Below are 18,967 nucleotides of genomic sequence, written 5' to 3'. Positions count from 1 at the left end.
TTTCAACGTCAACAGTGATGATACGACCCCGGGATGCTAGCCTTCTAGGCAGAGTTACAAAGAAAAATACTTATCTCAGACTGGCCAATAAAAAAGAAAGATTAAAATGGGCAAAAAAACACAGACACTGGACAGAGAAATTCTGCCTAGAAGGCCAGCGTCAATATGAGGCGTGTGGTTCTAATGTCAGGATTCGGTCCTTAGCCTCGCTCTCTTTCTCTTGCTCTCTCGCTCTCTTGCGAGCTCTCTACATTTTTTTATTATATTCAAACAGGCTTAATTGGCATGGGAAACATATGTTTACATTGCCAAGCAAGTGAAATAAACAGAAGTGAGAAGAAACTAATTTAACAACATCAACAAAAACTATTAGAAAGTAACAGTAAACTCAAAAAGGTTTCAAAAAGATTAAGACGTTTCAAGTGTTATATTTTCAGCTATGTACAGTGTTTTAGCAATATGCAAGTAGTTGTAGTACAAATAGTGGGGGAAGATAAATAAACATAGGTATTGGTGGTATTTACAATGTTGTTTGTGCTCCACTCGTTGCCCTTTTCTCATGGCAACGGGCAACAAATCTTGCAACTGTGATTGCACATTGTGGTATTTCGCCTAACAGATATGGAAGTTTATCAATGTTGGATTTGTTTTCAAATTCTTTGTAGGTCTGTGTGATCTGTGGGAAATATGTGGCTCTAATGTGGTTATACATTTGGCAGGAGGTTAAGAAGTGCAGCTCACTTTCCACCTAATTTTGTGGACAGTAGGCACATATCCTGTCTTCTCTTCAGAGCCAGGTCTGCCTGTGGCGACCTCACTCAGTAGCAAGGCTATGATCAATGAGTCTGTACATAGTCAAGTATTTTCTAATTTTGGGTCAGTCACAGTGGTCAGGCATTATGCCACTGTGTACTTTCTGTTCAGGGCCAGATAGCATTCCAATTTGCTCAGTGTTTTGGTTGATTCTTTCCAGTGTGTCAAATAGTTCTCTTGTTGCTTTCTCATAATTTGGTTGGGTCTAATTGAGTTGCTGGCATGGGGGTCTGTTTGTGTTTGAACAGAGCCCCAGAACCAGCTGACTGAGGGGACTTTTCTCTAGGTTAATCTCTTTGTAAGGGAGGGCTTTGTGGTGGAATGTGTGGGCATCACAACCTTTTAGGTGGTTATAGATTTTGACAGCTCTTTTCTGGATTTTGATAACTAGCGGGTATAGTCCTAATTCTGCTCTACATGCATTGTTTGGGGTTTTGTGTTGTATATTTTTGCAGAATTCCAATTCGGTGTTTGTCCCATTTAGTGAATTATTGGTTGGTGAGTAGACCCCAGACCTCACAACCATAGAGAAATGGGTTCTTTAACTGGTTGAAGTATTTTTAGCCAGATCGTAATTGGAATGTTGAGTTTTTTTTTTTTTGGACGGCATAGAAGGCTCTACTTGCCTTGTCTCTTAGATCTTTCACAGCCTTGTGGAAGTTACCTGTGGTGTTGATGTTTAGATATAATTATTTGTGTGCTCTAGGGCAACAGTGTCTAGATAGAATTTGTATTTGTTGTCCTGGCAAATTGACTTGTTTTGGAACATATTTTTTTTGGCTTACTGAGATTCACTATCAGAGCCCAAGTCTGACAGAATCTGTGCAGAAGACCTAGGTGCTGCTGTAGACCCACCATGGTTGGGACAGAAGCACCAGATCATAAACAAACAGTAGATATTTGATTTCCGAGTCCAGTAGGGTGAGGCTGGGTGCTGCAGACTAATCTAGTGCCCTCGCCAATTCATTGATATACATTGGGGCAAAAAAGTATTTAGTCAGCCACCAATTGTGCAAGTTCTCCCACTTAAAAAGATGAGAGAGGCCTGTAATTTTCATCATAGGTACACTTCAACTATGACAGACAAAATGGGACCACGCAGCCACCATACCGCTCAGGAAGGAGACGCTTTCCGTCTCCTAAAGATGAACGTACTTTGGTGCGAAAAGTGCAAATCAATCCCAGAACAACTGCAAAGGACCTTGTGAAGATGCTGGAGGAAACAGGCATAAAAGTATCTATATCCACAGTAAAACGAGACCTATATCGACATAACTTGAAAGGCCGCTCAGCAAGGAAGAAGCCACTGCTCCAAAACCACCATAAAAAAGCCAGACTACGGTTTGCAACTGCACATGGGAACAAAGATCGTACTTTTTGAAGAAATGTCCTCTGGTCTGATGAAACAAAAATAGAACTGTTTGGCCATAATGACCATTGTTATGTTTGGAGGAAAAAGGGGGATGCTTGCAAGTCGAAGAACACCATCCCATCCGTGAAACACGGGGGTGACAGCATCATGGTGTGGGGGTGCTTTGCTGCAGGAGGGACTGGTGCACTTCACAAAATAGATGGTATCATGTGGCAGGGAAATTATGTGGATATGTTGAAGCCACATCTCAAAACATCAGTCAGGAAGCTAAAGCTTGATCACAAATGGGTCTTCCAAATGGATAATGACCCCAAGCATACTTCCAAAGTTGTGGCAAAATGGCTTAAGGACAACAAAGCCAAGGTTTTGGAGTGGCCATCACAAAGCCCTGACCTCAATCCCATAGAAAATGTGTGGGCATAACTGAAAAAGCGTGTGCGAGCAAGGAGGCCTACAAACCTGACTCAGTTACACCAGCTCTGTCAGGAGGAATGGGCCAGAATTCAGCCAATTTATTGTGGGAAGCTTGTGGAAGGCTACCCAAAACATTTGACCCAAGTTAAACGCAATTCTACCAAATACTAATTGAGTGTATGTAAACTTCTGACCCATTGGGAATGTGATGAAAGAAATATAATCTGAAATGAATCATTCTCTCTACTATAATTCTGACATTTCACATTCTCAAAATAAAGTGTTGATCCTAACTGACCTAAGACAGGGCATTTTTAACTGGATTAAATGTCAGGAATTTGGCTAAGGTGAATGTAAACTTCCGACTTCAACTCTACATATGAGAAGAGTAATATAGGATATGTAGACATTATTAAAGTGGCGTTATTTAAAGTGACTAGTGATACCTTTTTTAATCCCTTTATTACATTTGTTAAAGTGGCCAGAGATTTGAGATGGTATGTTGGCAGCAGCCACTCTATGTTAGTGATGGCTGTTTAACAGTCTGATGGCCTTGAGATAGAAGCTGTTTATCAGTCTCTCGGTCCCAGCTTTGATGCACCTGTACTGACCTCGTCTTCTGGATGATAGCGGGGTGAAAAGGCAGTGACTCGGGTGGTTGTTGTCCTTGATGATCTTTTTGGCCTTCCTGTGACATCGTGTGCTGTAGGTGTCCTGGAGGGCAGGTAGTTTGCCCCTGGTGATGCGTTGTGCAGACCGCACTACCCACTGGAGAGCACTGCGGTTGTGGGCAGAGCAGTTGCCGTACCAGGCGGTGATACAGCCCGACAGGAAGCTCTCGATTGTGCATCTGCAAAAGTTTGAGTGTTTTAGGTGACAAGACAGGCCATCTCGTCGTTGTTGGTAATCAAGCCTACCACTGTAGTGTCGTCTCCGAACTTGATGATTGTGTTGGATGCGTGCAGCCCTCTCCTGTACTCCCTGCTCAACCAAGACCATTCAGTCGTGGGTGAGCAGGGAGTACAGGAGAGGGCTAAGAACCCTTGTGTGGCCCCAGTGTTGAGGACCCAGTTGCACAGGGCGGGGTCAAGACCCAGGGTCTCAAGCTTAATTATGAGTTTGGAGGGTAGTATGGTATTGAATGCTGAGCTGTTGTCAATGAACAGCGTTCTTACAAAGGTATTCCTCTTGTCCAGATAGGATAGGGCAGTGTGATGGGGATTGCATTATCTGTGGACCTATTGGGGCGGTAGGCAAATTGGAGTGGGTCTAGGGTATCAGGTAGGGTGGAGGTGATATGATCCTTGACTAGTCTTTCGAAGCACTTCATGATGACAGAAGTGAGTGCAATGCGGCGATAGTCATTTAGTTCAGTTGCCTTAGCTTTCTTGGGAACAGGAACAATGGTGGAGCATGTGGGCACAACCGACTGGGAAAGGGATTGATTGATTATGTCCGTAAACACACCAGCCCGCTGGTCTGCACATGCTCTGAGGACACGGCTAGGGATGCAGTCTGGGACGGTAGCCTTGCAAGGGTTAATACATTTCAATGTTTTACTCACATTGGTCACGGTGAAGGAGAGCCCACAGGCTTTGGTAATGGGCCTTGTCAGTGGCACTGTATTGTTCTCAAAGTTAGCAGAGAAGTTGTTTAATTTGTCTGGAAGCAAGACGTTGATATCCTCGACGGGGCTGGTTTTCTTTTTGTAATCCGTTTTTGACTGTAGACCCTGCCACGTACATCTTGTGTTTGAGCCGTTGAATTGCGACTCTACTTTGTCTCTATACTGAAGCTTTGCTTGTTTGATTGCTTTGCGGAGGGAATAGCTACACTGGTTGTATTCGGTCATGTTTCCAGTCGCCTTGCCAAAATTAATAGTGGTGGTTCGCACTTTCAGTTTTGCGCAAATGCTGCCATCAATCCACGGTTTCTGGTTACGGAAGGTTTTAATAGTCACAGTGGGTACAACATCACCGATGCTCTTGCTAATTAACTCGCTCACCTATTCACCGTATACATCAATGTTGTTGTCTGAGGCTACCTGGAACATATCCCATTCTACGTGATCGAAGCAATCTTGAAGCGTGGAATCCGATTGGTCAGACCAGCATTAGATAGATCTTAGCACTGGCGTTTCCTGTTTTAGTTTCTGTCTATAGGTTAGGAGCAACAAAATTGAGTCATGGTCAGATTTTCTGAAGGGAATGCAGGGGAGGGCTTTGTATGCATCGCAGAAGTTAGAGTAGCAATGGTCCAGAAGGCTACCAGCTCGTGTCGCTCATTCGATATGCTGATAGAATTTAGGAAGCCTTATTCTCAGATTAGCTTTGTTAAAATTCCCAGCTACAATAAATGCAGCCGCAGGATTTATGGTTTCCAGTTTACATAGAGTCCAGTGAAGTTCTTTCAGGTCCGTCAAGGTATCTGCTTTGGGGGTGATATACACGGCTGTGACTATAATAGAAGAGAATTGTCTTGGTAGATAATGCGGTCGGCATTTGATTGTAAGGAATTTTAGGTCAGGTGAACAAAAGGACTTGAGTTCATCTATGTTGTTATTATTACACCATGAGTCGTTAATCATAAGGCATACATCCCCGCCCTTCTTCTTACCAGAGAGATTTTTTTTATTCTGTCGGCGCGATGCGTGAAGGAACCGGGTGGCTGTACCGACTCTGACAACATATCCCGAGTGAGCCATGTTTCCGTGAAACAGAGAATGTTTCAATCTCTGATGTCTCTGGAAGGCAACTTGTGCCCTAATTTCGTCCACCTTGTTGTCTAGAGATTGGACATTGGCGAGTAATATGTTCGGGAAGCAGTGGATGGTGTGCTCGCCTTCTAAGTCTGACCAATAGGCCGCTCTACTTCCAAATGTATGTACGATAAGTTGACTCTCTTGGTCTCTCTCTCTATTTATCGTTCCCCACACCCTTTCCATTGTATAACAAGCCGTCATATCATGTCAGTCCACTACGTGTCTTTTATCTAATGTAAGTGTGAATGGGTATTCTGTGTTATTATTTAGTTAGTTAGTAAATAAATAATTAAGCCTATTTGTGTATTGCTGATTCATCAATGAGGTTAGGGTTCTTGCAGATATCAAGGAGTATGCGACGTTTAGAAAGAGACTGATATGAGGTAATAATAATTAATAATTGATAATAATTGTTATTTATGTAAGAGATATCTATATATCTTTAGAGTTTAAGTTGGGAGATAGTAACTTGTTAAACAACTTTTCCCGTGGTGCCCCAAATTGCTAATGAGTTAATTGTTACATGATTCATTTAATCGAGTAACAATTAAACATAGTTAGTTGATAAAATAAATAACAGTCATCAGATTAATGAGAGTCACGACACATCAAACCGTAAGCTTAATGCATAATCTATATATGGAAAAATACATGTTTAAAAATTTTGTCAAAAGAACAGACAACTTTTGGTCGACCAAGATTTATTTTTGTTGCCGGGGACAGCCCTACTCTCTCATGAGTTGTTCATTGTCTGTCACGATCGTGTGGCGGATTGACGGACCAAAATGCAGCAGTTGGAAAATAAGCCATCTTCTTTTATTTAACAACACGAAGATGAACACGACACAAAACTCTATACAAACTAACAAAACAACAAAACGACCGTGAAGCTACAAACGTTGTGCACATACATACAGGCTACAAACGTTCTACATAGACAATTACCCACAACCAATGAGAGCCTATGGCTACCCTAAATAAGGCTCCCAATCAGAGACAACCGAAATCAGCTGTCTCTAATTGGGAACTCATTCAGGTAACCATAGACTCTCCTAGACAACTAAACATACATAGACAACACTAGAAACATGTACTCCACACAAACCCATATACTATACACAACCCCTTTACCATAAACAACACCCAAAACCAACAAAACATAAACATTCCCCATGTCACACCCTGACCTAACTAAAATAATAAAGAAAACAAAGAATACTAAGGCCAGGGCGTGACATAACCCCCCCCTTGAGGCGCGAACTCCGGGCGCACCATACACAGTCTAGGGGAGGGTCTGGGTGGGCTTCCCTCCACGGTGGCGGCTCCGGCTCTGGTCGTGGTCCCCACTTCACCACAGTCCCTAACCACCTCCTTAGCTTCTTCAAAATGACCCCTCTCCACATTAACCCCATTGCATTAAGGGGCAGTTCTGGACTAAGGGGCAGCTCCGGACTAAGGGGCAGTACCAGGGTAAGGGGCAGTACCAGGGTAAGGGGCAGTACCAGGGTAAGGGGCAGTACCAGGGTAAGGGGCAGTACCAGGGTCAGGGGCAGTACCAGGGTAAGGGGCAGCACCAGGGTAAGGGGCAGCACCAGGGTAAGGGGCAGCACCAGGGTAAGGGGCAGCACCAGGGTAAGGGGCAGCACCAGGATAAGGGGCAGCACCAGGATAAGGGGCAGCTCCGGACTGAAGAATGGCAGCTCCGGACTGAGGGACTGCAGCTCCGGACTGAGGGACTGCAGCTCCGGACTGAGGGATGGCCCATGGCTGGCTGACGGATCTGGCTGCTCATGGCTAGCTGACGGATCTGGCTGCTCATGGCTAGCTGACGGATCTGGCTGCTCATGGCTAGCTGACGGATCTGGCTGCTCATGGCTAGCTGACGGATCTGGCTGCTCATGGCTGGCTGACGGATCTGGCTGCTCATGGCTGGCTGACGGATCTGGCTGCTCATGGCTGGCTGACGGATCTGGCTGCTCATGGCTAGCTGACGGATCTGGCTGCTCATGGCTAGCTGACGGATCTGGCTGCTCATGGCTAGCTGACGGATCTGGCTGCTCATGGCTGGCTGACGGATCTGGCTGCTCATGGCTGGCTGACGGATCTGGCTGCTCATGGCTAGCTGACGGATCTGGCTGCTCATGGCTAGCTGACGGATCTGGCTGCTCATGGCTAGCTGACGGATCTGGCTGCTCATGGCTGGCTGACGGATCTGGCTGCTCATGGCTGGCTGACGGATCTGGCTGCTCATGGCTGGCTGACGGATCTGGCTGCTCATGGCTAGCTGACGGATCTGGCTGCTCATGGCTAGCTGACGGATCTGGCTGCTCATGGCTAGCTGACGGATCTGGCTGCTCATGGCTAGCTGACGGATCTGGCTGCTCATGGCTAGCTGACGGATCTGGCTGCTCATGGCTGGCTGACGGATCTGGCTGCTCATGGCTGGCTGACTGATCTGGCTGCTCCTGTCTGGTTGGCGGCTCTGGCAGATCCTGTCTGGTTGGCGGCTCTGGCAGATCCTGTCTGGTTGGCGGCTCTGGCAGATCCTGTCTGGTTGGCGGCTCTGGCAGATCCTGTCTGACGGACGGCTCTAGCGGCTCCTGTCTGGCTGGCGGCTCTAGCGGCTCCTGTCTGGCGGACGGCTCAGTAGGCTCATGGCAGACGGGCGGCTTTGCAGGCTCATGGCAGACGGGCGGCTTTGCAGGCTCATGGCAGACGGATGGCTCAGATGGCGCTGGGGAGACGGATGGCTCAGATGGCGCTGGGGAGACGGATGGCTCAGATGGCGCTGGGGAGACGGGCAGTTCAGTCATCGCTGTGCAGACGGCAGACTCCTGCCGGCTGAGGCGCACTGTAGGCCTGGTGCGTGGTGCCGGGACTGGTGGCACCGGGCTGGGGACACGCATCTCAGGGCTAGTGCGGGGAGAAGGAACAGGGCATACTGGACCCTGGGAGCGCACATTAGGCCTAGTGCGTGGTGCCGGAACTGGTGGTACCGGGCTGGGGACACGCATCTCAGGGCTAGTGCGGGGAGCAGGAACAGGGCATACTGGACCCTGGGGACGCACATTAGGCCTAGTGCGTGGGGCCGGAACTGGTGGTACCGGACTGGGGACACGCATCTCAGGGCTAATGCGGGGAGCAGCAACAGGACGCACAGGACTCTGGGTACACACAGGAGGCTTGGTGCGTAATTTAGGCACTGGTGGTAAAGGGCTGGAGACACGCACCATAAGGCTAGTGCGTGGAGGAGGCACTGGTTGTACTGGGCTGGGAACCGTCACAGGAGAGTTAGTACATAGGGCTAATATAGGAGGTGCAGGACTAGGGAGGCGTCCAGGAGGCCTGGTTCGTGGGACTGTCCTTTCCAGACGGTTAGCTCGCACATCAGGACGAGCATGGAGAGCTGACTCAGGTAACCTCACATCCCGCACACGCTCTGTCGGGTGGATCTTGTGCCTCACGCACCAACACAGCAGCTCCCTCATTTCACTCTCTTCCAACCTCCCCAATAAATCCTTAACAGTCTCTGCATCATTCCCATTGCTCCCCTCCAATCTCAGCCCGACTGGCTCAGGTTCCCTCTTAGAGGAAGCACGGGAAGCACGGGAAGTTGACGCAGTTCTCCCATCTGGACTCGCCACATTCCCCATGAGCCCCTCCCCAAGAAATTTTTGGGTATTACTCACGGGTCTCCAGCCTTGCTTCCGTGCTGCCTCCTCATATCGCCTCCTCTCGGCTTTCGCTGCCTCCAGCTCTTCACGAGGGAGGCGATATTCTCCAGGTTGAGCCCAAGGTCCCTTTCCTTCCAATTCGTCCTCCCATCTCCAGAAATCCTGTGTAGGTAGGTCCTGTTGCCGCCTTCCATGCCGCTTGGTCCTATGGTGGGTAATTCTGTCACGATCGTGTGGCGGATTGACGGACCAAAATGCAGCAGTTGGAAAATAAGCCATCTTCTTTTATTTAACAACACGAAGATGAACACGACACAAAACTCTATACAAACTAACAAAACAACAAAACGACCGTGAAGCTACAAACGTTGTGCACATACATACAGGCTACAAACGTTCTACATAGACAATTACCCACAACCAATGAGAGCCTATGGCTACCCTAAATAAGGCTCCCAATCAGAGACAACCGAAATCAGCTGTCTCTAATTGGGAACTCATTCAGGTAACCATAGACTCTCCTAGACAACTAAACATACATAGACAACACTAGAAACATGTACTCCACACAAACCCATATACTATACACAACCCCTTTACCATAAACAACACCCAAAACCAACAAAACATAAACATTCCCCATGTCACACCCTGACCTAACTAAAATAATAAAGAAAACAAAGAATACTAAGGCCAGGGCGTGACATTGTCGCACTTCAGCTTTCTCACTTTCTTCAGCACTCTCCCCTCCTCCTTCAGCTGGGCTGTTTTTCCCTCTCCCTCCTGTTGGAATTTTGTCACCACCGTCCAGAATGGGTCTGGTTAAGGGGGGGTTGTTGTGCTGGTCTGTTGGGGTCTGTAATGTGTTGAATTGCTGTTTGAGTGCTACCAGCTCGATCTCCAGCTGTGTGAATGTATCCCTTATATTAATGCAGGAGCAGTGCTGTGGGCGCTGACTCTCCTATTGGGGTTTCTTGTCTTTAGGACTGTTTGCGGAGGGGGTGTTATCTGTCTTGTTCGTGATGGGGGGTCGTCACCAGGGGTGAGCTTCTCATACTGTGCTCTCTCTTTGATCCTGTAAAAGTCCTGCTAAAAAGGTTTGAGGTTCCCATTCACCATTACCATTTCAGACTTGTACAGGTTCACACAGGCTGTCTCGATGTCCTCAATGTGAAGTATTCTGAGTTTCCACCCTGGGTTAATACCCTTTTCTCTCGACAGAGGGGTAGTGTGCTCTTATTGTCCTGTGCCATGCCAGGGGCTCGTCTGTGTGGAAGATGAGATTGCTTACGTTCCCATTCTTGTAACAGTCAGCAAATAGTGTCTCTGGAGAGGCTTACCTTTGTACTTTTTACGTACATGATCTTTTTTTTTATGTGGGGAACTGCACTTTGATGGCCTCTGCATAGGGGTGTGAGGCCTATTCATTTGGGTTGGGATTGTGTTCTGCTGGCATTGTTGTATTCAAGGGCATTCACACCTCTCACTTCGCACCTCACTGAAAATGGAAGTTGCTGCCAGGATGTCCGTCCTGTCCTAACGAAGCATTTGAGTCTTCATATAGTAAGGTATATTATAGTAATATATCTAGAGATTATTTTAAGATCTTTCTCTTACTTCTTGGCCTTGAAAGTAGCTCTCAGTTGTAGGTTTGGTGGTATGTTTAGTTTTTTCCTGTGATTTTTCTGCTGGTTGTTTTGCTCGGTAGTCCTTGGCAGTTTTTGGTAATAACAATTTTGTCCAAATTCAAGGTTGTTCGCTTGAATGTTCTTTTTGGATTGAAGGTTCTGTTGTAAAGGGCAGTTTCCTGAGTAAGTCCATGTGAAAAAATCCAGGTTTATCACACAAATTTGGGGGAAAAGTTAATGATCTCATGACCTCTGTCTCTCTGTCTCGGTCTCTCTCTCTCCTTCCTATCCTTATGTGTGAAGGATGACATGGAAGGCTCTGGTGTGGGAGTGGCCAATGGGGTTCCTGGAGCCCGAGGGCCAGACGGGCGACAGGTGGGTGTCCTCTGCAGCTGTCATTTAATTTTAGATACAATAAATACTGTATGTTTTGATTCTGCCATTTTAATAGATTCTCTCACTGATTCCACTTTTATTCTGTTCACTTTCAGGGTACTACTGGCATCCCTGGCCTACCGGTATGAGCTTTACTTTGGTTTAATTTAATAAAGGAAAAAATACAAATCATTGAATAAAAAGTTTAGACACCAATACAATGCAATCCATCTCAATATTCTAACATTAATTCCTCCTCTTGTGTGATCAGTTTCAATTTAACTTGTGGTTTGTATTTCACTCATTAGGGAAAGCCTGGTTTCCCTGGTGCTGCTGGCGAGAAGGGAAGTGAAGGACTACAAGGAAGAGATGGCCGACCAGGGTTGGACGGTTTCCCTGGACCTAATGTATGTCAGAACCTGCTTCCCTCCACCCACCTCACAATATCTACATAAGGGTTCTGAGACATGTAGTTAGCGTTAGCTAGCTATCTGGGAACACCAATTCAGGTCGGTCCTGGAGACCTGCTGGTTGTGCAGGGTTTTCGGCTCCAGACTGAAGGTCATGATTAGCTGATTACATGTGACTGGTTTGTAGTGCAGCTGGGCTGAAAATGAACGCCTGTCTAGATTTGATCTGTTCTTGCACACAAAGACAACGGTTCAAAATCAAAGTGGGGGACAAGATTGGGGTTCAATCTTCAGCAAGTCAGCTCAGAGAAGGAACTGAAATTGAATTTATGGACATCCTTTTTCTTAATAATGGACTTTTTTCTCACAATTGTATGTTTTTCTGTTTGGTTCCCCTTTCATTTTCCAGGGACAAAAGGGGGACAGAGGAGAAAGAGTGAGTTTTTTCACGTTTTCCTAGAATTAAAATGTCATTCAAGGGACATTATAACAGTTCAATTACATGCGTAAAGCAAGACAATTTAACACAGATATTGTGTACCAAAAATGGAACAAGCTACCAGGAAATCAATGTGTTTAGCAATTAAACATCAGGCGGATGAGACAATCTCTGACCCTGTGTCAGTTATTAGGGGCAACTTCCACCCAGTCCCATGAAGCGTATGGATTCTGTGCCAGCATTTCTTTGTCACTAAAGGCTGATGTTCTCTTCGGTCTGTTTTTTTAGGGCGAAACTGGTCGTGATGGAAACGGACAGCCTGGACCACCAGGTCCACCCGGCCCACCTGGACAAATAATCTACCAGACCTCCAGCAGCGTAAGGCCGCCTCCCGAAACAACCCCTATAGCCCCTACCCACCTAGACACTAGGCCCTCTAGTCCCTACACCTCTAGACCCTACCCCCCTGCCCCTCTAGACCCTACCCCTCTTGCCCCAATCCCTTTAGAAACTTGTTATGAAAGGCTTGGATATTATCTGAAAGGCTTGGGCTCCCGAGCAGTCTAAGGCACTGCATCTCAGTGCAAGAGGCATCACTATAGTACCTGGTTCGAATCCAGGCTGTATCAAATCCGGCCGTGATTGGGAGTCTCATAGGACGGCGCACTATTGGCCCAGCGTTGTCGGGGTTTGGCCAGAGTAAGCCGTCATTGTAAATAAGATTTTTTTTTTCACTGACTTGCCTAGTTAAATAAAGGTTAAATAAAAAATGTTAAAATAAAAAAAGTATTGGCAATATGTTACAACAGCAAAATCCCTGGCACATCAATTGGCAAGGTTTAGCTTCTAGCATATTGCTTATACCTATCTGACTATTTTGTATCTACATGAAGTGCCTAGGGGTGTGGGTTAGGGGTCTGGAAATAAACATACCCATCCTTCTGCATGATCTTCTTTTAGCTCTACTGTATTGACATTGAGCTGTTTAGTTTCTCTCGTTGCAGTATGATGGTGTCGTTGGAGGAGCTGGGCCCCAGGTAGGGGATTTGTCCTGTTTGAAAACTCTGTTACCATTTATGTGGTGCCACGTTACTCCAATAGTCTTCAAAGCTTATTTTCTAAGACCTACAGGACACTGCCTTTTGATACGACTAAGTGTTTAATTGATGAACTAGGTCATTTATTTTTCCAAACTTGATTGCTCAGTTGCAGTAATTATTAGGGCTGTCAAACTATTTAAATATGCAAATCGATTCATCGCATGATTTTCTGTGGTACATTTGAGAATTTGCTCCAATTTGGCGCTAAAGAAAGATTTTTCCACTGGAAAAAGCAGTGCATTGAGTTACAGGCATACTATCCTTTACTTGTAAGAGACAGAAACACGAAATAATCTGTATCAGAAACAAAATACACCCAATGTTTAAGTAGGCCCATCAATGTGTGACGCACTTAAGCGTAGTGGGTGCGGAGTCAGGCACAGGAAGCAGAAGGAACTGAGTAGTGCTTTAATAGGCACAGGGAACAAATCGTGCGCGCCAACACACACGGGCGCAACAAACACGATACCCAACAAAACACACTACCAAATACACGACCACACACAAACACAGTGAAAAGAATAAGCCCGCACAAAGAGCAGGCGGGCCGACCAGCTTAAATTGCCCCACTAAACGTAAACAAGGAACAGGTGTAACTAATAAGACAAAACCAACAGAAAAGGGAAAAGGGATCGGTGGCAGCTAGTAGACCGGTGACGACGACCGCCGAGCGCCACCCGAACAGGAAGAGGAGCCACCTTCGGTAGGAGTCGTGACACAATGTTCACAAACACATACTGTCAAAGCTTCAGGCATTCTAAATGAGCGTTCTCCCAATTTCTGATTGAAGGGTTGACTACGGGAAAACAATTATTTGCTCTAAGGATACAAAGAACATTCGAACCTGTCCAACAATGTTATGAATTCCACCGAAAACAATAACAACACGTCCGCCAGGTCTGAGTTCCTGTAATACAGCTATTAGATCTAGCCGAGGCTACTTCAACAGGAACTAGCCACAAGCTGCTACTACTAGAATTGGAATCATTTGCTTAAAACCTTTGACATGAGAAGTACAACAAAAACAATAGCTAGATGTAATGGATTTCCTGTTCTGATTTACAATCATTGTGGGAAGTTAGATTTTTATCAATAGGCATTCAGCCATGGCATTATAAACATTAGTTTGGTTAGATAGCGTTAGCATAAATATCTAGCTACTCCTGTACAAATATGTTTTTGCTGTTGTCTAAACAAACGCCTGGGAATGTGTTCATGGTTTAACTTTCTGTACGTTTTCCTTGAAAATTGTTGCTCAAAGCTGCGCGCATATTCTATGTTTAAGAGACAGTAAGCACCACATGACAGCAGCTGCCACTGACCGCAGTGTCCATGCAGAATAGGGTCTGTGCTGTGAAGAAATTGACATGTGATTATCAGCATCAATGTTGTTGTTTTTTACAGCAGAACATTTTATATGCATTATTAACGTGTAAAGAACATTGTCCTTGGTAATGTTATTAACACGTTAACTTTGACAGCCCTAGCCATTATGCTTGATGTAATTTCGGCAATGTTTGAAATCCAACCAGCGACTCAATCAAAAGCCACAAAGAAAAGAAGCCAATGACTATAAACTTGAAACTAGTGGTGGGCACCAATATTGATCATTCGATTTGATATCGATATGAGCGAGGCATATCTTGATATCGATTTATCCTTGCTGGTAGCCTACACTATTATGTAAAAGTATTATGTAAAAGAGTATACATGTGCCAGACACAAAATCCTCTCGCAGGCTCTCAACTTAGCATACTTAACTGCCTGGCGATGGGCCATCAACGGGCGTTACATTGTATTCCAACTGGTTGGGTAGGTTCCCAGATCATTCACACTTTCCCTAATGGGCAATCAGCTGGAAGTTGTCTGGATACTAAAGCTGTTTAAGTGAAGTGTACACCGTTCCAATGTTATTTATTCAAGCCAATATATCGGTTTCTGAAAAAAGCAGCTGATATTGATATAGATCTTCCATATCGGTGCACATCACTACTTAAAACCTTGGGTCAGAGTCATTCACACCAAATGGAAGAAAACCGGCCCGAAATACGAAGACCTGAATTTGTCCAATAAGATAGTCATTTTGTTTTCCGTTGCAAAATGGACCTTAATGAATACAACCACTGTGTATGGTCCTCATTACACTTTGGAAGTGTAGCTTGTATAACAAAGGTTAGGCTACACATCTACGGAGACGGCAGTAACCTTCTGTTTCTATTTGTTGTATATAATTAATATATAATGCTATCGCTGGCATAGTGCAGTTTCTCTGAACACCCCGCAGAGTCTGAGTTTTCCCCCCTCCCACGCTTCCTACTGTTAGGGTATCAGATCACACTCCTTCCGTGGCCTCCAACTGCTCTTAAATACAAGTAAAACGAAATGCATGCTCTTTAACCGATTGCTGCCCGCACCCGCCTGCCCGATTAGCATCACTACTCTGGACGGTTCTGACTTAGAATATATGGACAATTATAAATACCTAGGTGTCTGGCTAGACTGTAAACCCTCCTTCCAGACTCACATTAAGCATCTCCAATCCAAAGTTAAATCTAGAATCGACTTCCTATTTCGCAACAAAGCATCCTTCACTCATGCTGCCAAACTTACCCTCGTAAAACTGACTATCGTACCGATCCTTGACTTCGGCGATGTCATTTATAAAATAGCATCCAACACTCTACTCAGCAAATTGGATGCAGTCTATCACAGTCCCATCCATTTTGTCACCAAAGCTCCATATACTACCCACCACTGCGACCTGAATGCTCTCGTTGGCTGGTCCTCGCTACATATTTGTCGCCAAACCCACTGGCTCCAGGTCATCTATAACTCTTTGCTAGGTAAAGTTCCGCCTTATCTCAGCTCACTGGTCACCATAGCAATTCCCACCTGTAGCACGCGCTCCAGCAGGTTTATTTCACTGGTCATCCCCAATGCCAACACTTCCTTTGGCCACCTTTTCTTCCAGTTCTCTGCTGCCAAAGAATGGAACAAATTGCAAAAATCACTGAAGTTGGAGACTCATATCTCCCTCACTAACTTTAAGCGTCAGCTGTCAGTGCAGCTTACCAATTGCTGCAGCTGTAAATAGCCCATCCAACCAACTACCTACCTCATCCCCATATTTGTTTTTGTGTTTCTGCTCTTTTGCACACCAGTATTTCTACTTGTACATCCTCATCTGCACATCTATCACACTATCACACATTGTTAATTGCTAAATTGTAATCACTTCGCCACTATTGGCCTATTTATTGCCTTACCTCCTTACTTCATTTTCACACTTACTGGATACAGTTTTTTCTATTGTGTTATTGACTGTACGTTTGTTTATCCCATGTGTAACTCTGTGTTGTTTTTGTCGCACTGCTTTGCTTTATCTTGGCCAGGTCGCAGTTGTAAATTAGAACTTGTTCTCAACTGTCCTACCTGGTTAAATAAAGGTGAAATACAAACATTTTAAAAAGTATGTGGTACAAAGCTAGTGCTTGTATTAGCATATAGCTTTGCTTTAATGGATACATGTTTATTTTTATTTGGTCATCATTTTCTCATGTTAAGCCTAACGTTTATGTTTCACGAAGCTATAGGCCTCTGCTATTGAGAATGCTGGCTGGTGGCAATGATTTATTTACTTGTTCAGTAATTAAAGTGGCATGTTCAAACATTGGCGATTGTAAATTGAATTTTCGATGCAACAGTATACTAATCAGTAACCAATAGATTTGTTGTATTTTATGTACAACTGTCCTGTAGGCCTATAGCCTACTTTAGCCTTCCTCATGTTCTCTCCGAGCTTGGATAGAAAGATTGTGCTGTATAAAACCAGTTTATTAATGTCAAATAGTACAATCAGTCAACCGTCAAAATAATATCTTACTAGGGATTCTTTAATTATGCAGACAATGCAGTCTAGCCTCTTTGACTATACAGTGCATTCGGAAAGTATTCAGACAACTTTCCTTTTTCCACATTTTGTTACAGCCTTATTCTAAAATTGATTAAATGCATGTTTTTCCTCATAAATCTACACATAATACCCCATAATGACAAATGGAAAACAGGTTTTTAGAAATGTTTGCAAATTTATAAAAAATAAAAAAACAGAAATACCTTATTTATGTAAGTATTCAGACCCTTCGATAAGAGACTTGAAATTGAGCTCAGGTGCATCCTGTTTCCAATGATCATCCTTGAGATGTTTCTAGAACTTGATTGGAGTCCACCTGTGGTAAATTCAATTGATTGCACATGATTTGGAAAGGCACACTTGTCTATATAAGGTCCCACAGTTGATAGTGCATGTCAGAGCAAAAACCAAGCCATGAGGTCGAAGGAATTGACCGTGGAGCACCGAGACAGGATTGTGTTGAGGCACAGATCTGGGGAAGGGCATTTAAAAATGTCAGCAGCATTGAAGGTTCCCCAAGAACACAGTGGCCTCAATTCTTAAATGGAATAAGTTTTGAACCACCAAAAGACTTCCTAGAGCTGGCCGCCTGGCCAAACTGAGAAATTGGGGACAACGGCCTTGGTCAGAGAGGTGACCAAGAACCCGATGGTTACTCTGATTGAGAATTATTCTGTGGAGATGGGAGAACCTTCCAGAACGACACCCATCTCTGCAGCACTCCACCAACCAGGCCTTTATGGTACAGTATCCAGATGGAAGCCACTCCTCAGTAAAAGGCACAAGTCAGCCCACTGGGAGTTTGCAAAAAGGCACCTGAAGGACTCTGACCATGAGATACAATATTATCTGGTCTGATAAAACCAATATTGAACTCTTTGGCCTGAATGCCAAGCACCACATCTAGAGGAAATCTGCCACCATCCCTACGGTGAGGCATGTTTTTCAGTGGCAGGGACTGGGAGACTTGTCAGGGTCGAGGGAAAGATGAACGGAGCAAAGTACAGAGAGATCCTTGATGAAAACCTGCTCCAGAGCACTCAGGACCTCAGACTGGGGCGAAGGTTCACCTTCCAACAGGACAACGACCCTAAGCACACAGCCAAGACAACGCATAACTTCCTTCCATCTCATATTGCTCAAATAAACAGCAAACCTGGTTTCAAAAAACAGATAAAGCAACACCTCACGGCTAAACGCATCTCCCTTACTTTGACCTAGATAATTTATGTGTGTATGTAGGCTACGTGTAAGGGGGTGCATGCTGGTGGCAGGGAAGTCAGGCGCAGGAGATTGAACTTGGTATAAATGGAGTAGTTTAATAAGTGCTCAAAAACTCAGAAAACCAAAATATACAAAATAATACAAGTGGATACAAAACCCTTCGCACACCAGAACATAACTTGCACATAGCTTACAAACAAACAATCACCGACAAGGACATGAGGGGGAACAGAGGGTTAAATACACAACATGTAATTGATGGGATTGGAACCAGGTGTGATGGAAGACAAGACAAAACCAAAGGAAAATGAAAAGAGGATCAGCGATGGCTAGAAGATCGGTGACTTCGACTGCCGAAAACCGCCTGAACAAGGAGTTGGACCAACTTCGGCGGAAGTCGTGACACTACATGTGTCTTTTTAAAAATGTATGTTCTTTCCTTGAGCTGTTCATGTCTAATGATGTTCGGTATTATGCCATTCTGTATTATGTTTCATGTTTTGTGTGGACCCCAGGAAGAGTAGCTGCTGCTTTTGCAACAGCTAATGGGGATCCTAATAAAATACCTGTAACGGCTGTCGCTCTCCTCATCCTCGGATGAGGTGAGGAGAGAAGGATCTTCAGACCAAAACGCAGCATTTGGGAAATAAGCCATCTTTATTATAAAATACGATGGCAACACGAAACGAAACAAAACACTTTCAAAACTACAAAACAAGAAAACGACGTTGACGAAACCTGAACATAAACTTACATAACTAAACATAAACTCACGTACAGGAAACAGACGACATCGAAACGAAACGAAACAAACAAACGCTACAGTCCCGTGTGGCACGAACAT

General features: G+C 44.9%; 1 protein-coding gene across 3 annotated transcripts in view; it reads left to right on the top strand.

Moving 5' to 3' along the window:
- The window catches only part of LOC129816476 (collagen alpha-1(XVIII) chain-like), a 202,281-nt gene that overhangs the window by 146,522 nt on the left and 36,792 nt on the right, over window positions 1-18,967 (top strand). For all 3 annotated transcript variants that reach the window (XM_055871017.1, XM_055871014.1, XM_055871015.1), the window contains 6 exons: window positions 10,966-11,037; window positions 11,154-11,180; window positions 11,346-11,444; window positions 11,857-11,883; window positions 12,175-12,264; window positions 12,891-12,923. In XM_055871017.1, the coding sequence (XP_055726992.1) occupies window positions 10,966-11,037; window positions 11,154-11,180; window positions 11,346-11,444; window positions 11,857-11,883; window positions 12,175-12,264; window positions 12,891-12,923 (348 nt within the window). The remainder of the gene's footprint in view (window positions 1-10,965; window positions 11,038-11,153; window positions 11,181-11,345; window positions 11,445-11,856; window positions 11,884-12,174; window positions 12,265-12,890; window positions 12,924-18,967) is intronic.

The sequence above is a fragment of the Salvelinus fontinalis genome, chromosome 19, assembly GCF_029448725.1.
Source record: "Salvelinus fontinalis isolate EN_2023a chromosome 19, ASM2944872v1, whole genome shotgun sequence".
In the NCBI taxonomy this organism is placed as follows: Eukaryota; Metazoa; Chordata; class Actinopteri; order Salmoniformes; family Salmonidae; genus Salvelinus; species Salvelinus fontinalis.
The sequence above is the reverse complement of the archived record's forward strand: the minus strand, read 5'-3'. Positions and strand labels throughout refer to the sequence as shown.